Source organism: Rhinopithecus bieti, unplaced genomic scaffold, assembly GCF_001698545.2.
Source record: "Rhinopithecus bieti isolate Rb0 unplaced genomic scaffold, ASM169854v2 scaffold_47995, whole genome shotgun sequence".
NCBI lineage: Eukaryota > Metazoa > Chordata > Mammalia > Primates > Cercopithecidae > Rhinopithecus > Rhinopithecus bieti.
The window spans coordinates 1726511-1733667 of record NW_016819498.1 but is presented as its reverse complement, the minus strand read 5'-3'; the positions used below and the strand labels follow the sequence as shown (position 1 = coordinate 1733667).

Sequence of the window (7157 nt, the reverse complement as noted above, 5' to 3'; positions counted from 1 at the left end):
AAAAAAAAAAAAAAAAAAAAAAAAAAAAAATTGTATGTAGAGATGGTCTCATTATGTTGCCCAGTCTGGTCTCAAACTCCTGGCTCAAATGATCCTCCCACTTTGGCCTCTCAAAATACTGGGATTACAGGCATGGTGGCATGTGCCTATGTCTCTGGCTAACTAAAAAAAAAAAGTAAAAAATAAATGTAGGCTGGGCACAGTGACCCACACCTGTAATCCCAGCACTTTGGGTGGCTGAGGCGGGCGGATCATGAGGTCAGGAGTTCTCTACTAAAAATATAAAAATTAGCCAGGAGGATCGCTTGAACCCAGGAGGCGGAGGCTGCGGTGAACCGAGATCGCACCACTGCACTCCAGCCTGGGCAACAGAGCGAGACTCCTTCTAAAAAAATAATAATAATATAATAATAAATAAAAATGTAAAAAAAGAATTAATAAGCTGACTCAATTGGCAGTGCTGTTGACTATATGAGTAAGTGGAAGAGAGCTGAAATAAAGGAGACAATTATAAAAAGGAAAAAAGATAACCGAATTAATGTGAGCTGTGTTAATTATCCTGAATATTTGTCCTTTGCCCCCGTGTTCTTCTGTTGGTGGGGGAAGACAGTATTTATGTCACATGTAGGAAGTGTCTGCCTCGTTCCAAGAGAAAAGGAGAAGAAGCTCTTACGTGGTTTGGGCATTTGTGTTTTTAAGCACCAGCTTGCTATTGCTGGTGGAAACCTTGAACTTTTGTTGACTAACCTGTTTTGACAGCATATTCCCACCCCCTTGCCACTGTGGTTCCTGCTCCTGGCTCACAGACTTTGATCAAGCTGTGTGTTGGCAAGGGCGTATGGGGTTGGGGAGGGATTGGTTAAGTAGCTAGTACATGAGGCTCTGACAGGTGAAGAATTAATAAATCAATAAAGCTACATGAAGATAAAAGGGTGAAGGATCCTGTTCAACTTCACAATTAGCATTGCGTCCTGCTGTTCTACTCATCCCCTAACCCCCCCCTTTTTTTTTTTGAAACAGAGTCTCACTCTTGCCGCCCAGGTTGGAGTGCAATGGCGCAATCTTGGTTCACTGCAACCTCCGCCTCCCAGGTTCAAGTGATTCTCCTACCTCAGCCTCCCAACTAGCTGAGACTACAGGCACCCACCACCGTACCCAGCTAATTTTTTTTTTTTTTTTTTTTTTTGTATTTTTAGTAGAGACAGGGTTTCACCATGTTGGCCAGGCTGGTCTCGAACTCCTGACCTCAGGTGATCCACCCACCTCAGCGTCCCATAGTGCTAGGATTACAGGCATGAGCCACTGCATCCAGCCTTCTCTTCCCTTTGTGTTCAGTCACTTTGTCCCTCCTTTTTAGCTGTTATGCTGAAAGCAAGTTTTATTTTCTTGATCATCCAAGGTCGAATATTCTCTTAAAGCTGTCTTAGAAACTCCAAGGCTCAGTGTCTGCTACTCCGGAGTGGAGCGGGTGAGATGGAATTTCCTAGAGGTCCAGACATTTAGGACCCTGGACCCATCTCACCCGCTGCCTCTGGCCATTGCTGTGCTGGACCTGAGCCCACACCTGTGTTGATGATAGTGGCTTACCTTTGGGCCACATACTGTCCTAGAAAGTAGAAGAATTACCCCATCCTCACAACAGCCCCATGAGGGGTTACAGATGATAAGTAACTTGCTTGAAGACATACAGCTAGTAAGAGGCAGAGATGAAGCATTCACATGTAGTTTGGCTCTCAAGTGTACTTTCAGTAACTATCCTCTACTGCTTCCCAGCCGCTTTCTCTTTCTTATTATCTATTAGTGTCTGGTAGCATTTCATTTAATCTGCAGGTATATTCTCCCTAAAATTTATTGCCATGTGATGTCCTCAGCCAAGATTGTGAGGCAGAGAGGAGCTGTCCTAACCTACTTTACCACTGAGGCTGGAGAGGTCATATTTTTGGTATTAAACTGGAGCCTCTCTATCCTTCACATTGTTGATGTCCTCGGTAGCAAACTGGAAAAGTCAGTGACAGAAGATGCCACTACCAGTTTGAGCCAGAGAGTGACAGCTCTGGTTTGGAGAAAAGGGCTAGGTGGTGGCTCTAGAAAGCCCATCCTTCTGCTTTTTTTCTCCCCCTTGTATTCTGCTTTCAGTCATTCATTCATTCATCAAACATTTGTTGAGCACCTATTATGTGTCAAGCTCTGTGCTAGGCTCTGGAAAACCTGGCCCCATGTAGCTCACCATGGAGCAGAAGAAACAGTGACTAGACTATGATAAGCACGGGTTGTCAGGGTCTCACAGAGCAGTGACCCCTCATCCGGACCCATGAGGTCAAAGAAGGCATCCAGGAGAGGATGGTGTCAGAGCTAACTGAAGAATGAGAAGGAGCTGCACCAGCAGGGGTTGGAACTGATGAACTGATGGTGGCAGTGCCTGGAGTCTTGATTCCAGCAGAGGGAGAGCAGTCTGTGAAAAGGCACCGAGGGTGGGAGAGGGCAGAGCACATGGAGGAACTTCAGGTAGTTCTGGATGACCCTGGGGCAAAGCTAGAGAGGTAAGAAGAATCTACAAATCTTCCTCGAGTTAAGGTGAACTTCCATCCCAATAAACCCATTTGGAAGCAAAAAATGTTAAGTCGAAAGTGCATTTAAGGCTGGTCCAAGTAGAATGATGTTTACAACGAATTGATCACAACCAGTTACAGATGTTTCTGTTCCTTCTCCACTCCCATTGCTTCACCTGACTAGCCTTTAAAAAAACAAAAAATTTAAAACAAAAGAAAAGAAAAGAAAATGCATTTAATATCCTGATAAATCCATCTAAAAGTCAAACAATTGTAAGTGGAACTGTCACGAGTTAGGAACCATCTGTAGATCGTGACGTTATGTGGATACTGTGCTGTAGAGTATGGGTTTTATCTTAAGGACTATGGAGAATCCCTGAAGGGTTTTGAGCAGTGATGTCTGATCTTTTCTTTTTTTGGGGGGGGCAGAGCCTCGCTGTGTCGCCCAAGCTGAAGTGCAGTGCCACGATCTCTGCTCACTGCAAGCTCTGCCTCCCAGGTTCACGCATTCTCCTGCCTCAGCCTCTGGAGTAGCTGGGACTACAGGCGCCCGCCACCATGCCCGGCTTATTTTTTATTTTTTTATATTTTTAGTAGAGACGGGGTTTCACTGTGTTAGCCAGGATGGTCTTCATTTCCTGACCTTGTGATCCGCCCGCCTTGGCCTCCCAAAGTGCTAGAATTACAGGCGTGAGCCACCACGCCTGGCCCGATCTTACTTTTCAAAAGCTCACTCTAGCAAACCTGTGAGGAGAGGATCAGAGGGTGTTAAGACCCAAGGCAGCCGGATGTGGTAGTGCATGCCTGTAGTCCCAGGTGCTCAGGAGGCTGAGGCAAGAGGATTGCTTGAGTCCAGGAGTTCTGGGCTGTAGTGTGCTGTGCTGATCAGGTGGCCCCACTAAGTTCAGCATCAATATGGGGACCACCCAGGAGTGGGGGACCACCAGGTGGCCTAAGGAAGGGTGAACTGGCCCAGGTCAGAAATGGAGCAGTTCAAAAATCCTGTGCTGATCAATAGTGGGATCATGCCTGTGAATAGTCACTGTACTCCAGCCTAGGCAACACAGTGAGACCCCATCTCTTAAAAAAAAAATAGGCCCAAGGCAGGCAGACAAGGCTGGGGTCTGCAGTAGAGGCCCAGACATACCTAGATCCCAGAGGGTCTCCTTTTCTCCCACTATTGCAGTTGTGAGTACAGAGGTGGTCAGAGCCCAAGAAGAATGGGAAGCTGTGGACACCAGCCAGCCAGAGACAGGTAACTGTAGGAATGCTGCTATCTCCCTGTAGCCTCTCTGCCAGCAAAGGCAATGTTCACCCATATGGCAAATGTTTCTGTGAGTCTGGGACTAGGAGACAGAATTCCTAAGAGTGCTCATTTTAACTATATAACATAGATTACAATATCTTTTTCAAATCCGAATATGATGACATCCTACCTATGGAGGAAACCAGAGTGAAGGCCATGGAGAAAGGGCTGCCATCCCTGTCCATCTTCCACCCAGCCGTGAGAGAAGACAGGGTTGACCTTGGTTAGGGCAGCTTCTACAGAGTGGTGAGGTTGGGCAGGAGGATGGAGACAGGGCCCCTGTGTGAGGCTGCTCAGGTTGTTTACTGCACAAGGAAATCCCTGGGGATGGGAGCTGAAGCAATCTGCTGGAAGTCTCTGAAGGCTGAATCAAAGTTGTCTCCTGTTTCTTTCTAAGAGGTTTGGATGAAGCAATAGAACTAGGACCTATATCTAGCCTGAGCCTCCATTGAGCTCCTGGGCCAGTGAATAGTATCAGCCATCACCTATATTGTTAACTGATCAGTTAATTCCCTGTTGGCTATCACAGAGGTGTGTGGTTGGGGGTTCCTATATAGGGTGTAAGAAGGGAAGAGTGGAAATTAGGAAAGGCCCCTAAACAAACTGGTTGCATGCTCTTATGTGGGTACCCACCCCAGGCAGTGACTTGCCCCCTCACAGATGAGAGAGTTTAGGGATTGCCTTGTGGGGCAGATCTGCCCCATACTCACTGCAGAGGTTGGCCTAGCACGACTGAACAGCCTAGTCCAAAAAGAGAGTCATCTTCGCAGATAATGCCAGCCTCTTGAAAGAAGATTGGTTGTAGCTGTAGGTGTCTGATGTTCAACTGAAAGTCAGTGCTTGGCTTGGAGGTGACAAGTAGGAGGACCTTAGTAAATGTTTGCTGACAGAATGACTCCTATAAATCCTGGCATGTCTTCCCTTTTGCCACAGGGAGCCAGGCCAACTCAGAGCAGCCTGGGCAGCTAATCTCCTTCAGTGAGGCCCTGCAGCACTTCCAGACTGTGGACCTTTCCTCCTTCAAGGTATGATGGTAGCAGGGTTTGGAGTCTCAAGCAAAGTGCCTTTTCCCTAGGAGCCAAGCTTTTGTCCCACCAGGATAGGGCATTGGGCAAGCAAATCTCCCCTAAGATCTTGGTGCCCAGGATCATGGGTGGCTTAGGACCCATGCTTCATTTGGGGCCTTGGTAGCTTTTGTGGGACTGTGCCCTTACAGCTCCTGTGGCCCTATCATTCAGGGGCCTGTATAGCTGTTTCTCTACTCTTCCCTTTTAGGGATGGGGACATGTAGAATCAAGTACTAGGCAAGGCAAACTGTTGAGGGAGCTGAGTAATTCATGGCCAGTGGAGGAAAACCTTCCATTCCCTCAAGGAACCAGAAGCTATTTAGGAATTTAAGAAAGATACAAGTTGGAAAAAGAAGAAATATTTGGGGAAATAAATGCTAGGGGTGGGTTAGGTGCTGGGCATAGTGGCTCACACCTGTAATACCAGCACTTTTGGAGGAGTTTGAGGTGAGGGGGTCACTTGAGCCCAGGAGTTCAAACCTACAGTAAGCTATGATCACACCTGGGCAACAAAGTAGGACCCTGTCTCTGTAATAAAAAATAAAAAAAAACTGGGGAGCTTTCTGGGACATATTGAGTAACAATACATTTAGATAAATGTGATTTCAGGTCTTCTACCTAAATCCTGGCTCAGGGGAGAGAGGCTAAAAAGATAGGAACCAAGTTGTTTTTAGGACTCAGAGAGCCAAAAGCTACCAAAATCAGAATGTTCTAAGGCTTGCAGTAGTGACCCTGGGCCATGAGAAGCCAACATGACCTCATTTGGGAAGTGCTGGTTGTGACCAAAAGATTCCAGCTGCCCTTCAGAGTCATCTAACTCCAGTGAGTCCCCACCTCCTGGGAAACCTGTCCTGGCATTTGTCTGACTGCCTGGGGGAGCTGGGCATGTGTAACCCCGTGGGAGTTAGTGGAATAGCTAGTTCTGGAAAAGCCCAGAGGACTAAATGCAAATAATGGCTGATAATACCTACCCTTGGGGATGTCTCTTTCACCTTGCAAAAAATCTGGGAGCTAGAAGAGCCTGGCTCTAGAGAAAACAGTTGTCTTGCAGCTTCTGCCTCCTTCCCCTGGCCCAAAAACCAGCCAGCTAGCTGGGGGAATTACTTTCTGCAAGCGCTGCCTCTGGTCTGAGCCTGATGGGAAGTTGGTTAAGGGAGATGAAGCAGCACTCTGCCCATTGCCTGCAACTTCTTCCCCAGAAAAGAATCCAGCCAACTATTTGAAGGACTGGGCTCGCTGCCCTTTGACACTACCTCTTCGGGCCTCCAAAGCTCCACCAGGGCCTTTGGGAAGAAAGGGACTTGGTCCTGACCATTGCTCAATGTGAGTGCAACATGAGCCCACAGGGCAGTTGCTGCATCTGCGGTGAGTCAAGACCCTGTGTGCTGACGCTGTTGCTGAGGCTAAGCCAGGAATATTGGATGTACCATGGTTGGCGGGTGAGAGTGGGAGCTGAGAATTGGAAGTCTTTAGCACAGTCCGGATCTCACATTCTCTGAGAAGCACCCAGTTCTCCCATGAGGGGCAATCTGGCAGACAGTGTGGGTGTGTTTTGGGGCAGGTGGCCTGGATAGCCAAGACCCAGTGCATGGCCGAGTCCTCCAGACCATCTACAAGAAGCTGACCGGCTCCAAATTTGACTGTGGCCTTCACGGAGACCACTGGGAGGACCTGGGCTTTCAGGGTAAGAGGGAGGAGTAGCTCATCTTCTTTTTCATGCCTCTGATTCCAGGACTAGAGTGAGAGGCCAGGTCGTTCTCATCCAGCACTATGAGGGGGAAGATCTCAGGGGAGTATTCTGGGAGGAGGGTGTAGCAAATGCAAAAGCCCTGAGGGGGCACCTGCTTTCTCTGCTTGAAAAATAGCCAGAGTAGGTCTGGCATGGTGGGTCATTCCTGTAATCCCAGCACTTTGGGAGGCTGAGGTAAGTGGATCATGAGGTCAAGAGTTTGAGACCAGCCTGGCCAACATAGTGTAACCCATCTCTACTAAAAATAGAAAATTTAGCTAGGCATGGTGGTGTGCACCTGTAATCCCAGCTACTCAGGAGGCTGAGGCAGGAGAACTGCTTGAACCTGGGAGGCGGAGGTTGCAGTGAGCTGAGATTGCACCATGGTACTCCAGCCTGGGCGACAGAGCAAGACTCTGTCCCGGAAAAAAATAAAAAATAAAAATTAGCCAGGCATCGTGGCAGCGTGCCTGTAATGTCAGCTAACTCAGGAGGCTGAGGCAGCG

At 48.0% G+C, this 7157-nt stretch overlaps 1 protein-coding gene across 1 annotated transcript in view; it reads left to right on the top strand.

The window, feature by feature from the left end:
- Positions 1–6877, top strand: part of LOC108519771 (uncharacterized) — a 17453-nt gene extending 10576 nt beyond the window's left edge. The window contains 5 exon segments of the mRNA XM_017858997.1: positions 1400–1468; positions 3588–3804; positions 4789–4880; positions 6122–6287; positions 6484–6877. Of these exon segments, the coding sequence (XP_017714486.1) occupies positions 1400–1468; positions 3588–3804; positions 4789–4880; positions 6122–6287; positions 6484–6623 (684 nt within the window). The 3' untranslated portion in view covers positions 6624–6877.
- Positions 6878–7157: the final 280 nt, after the last annotated feature.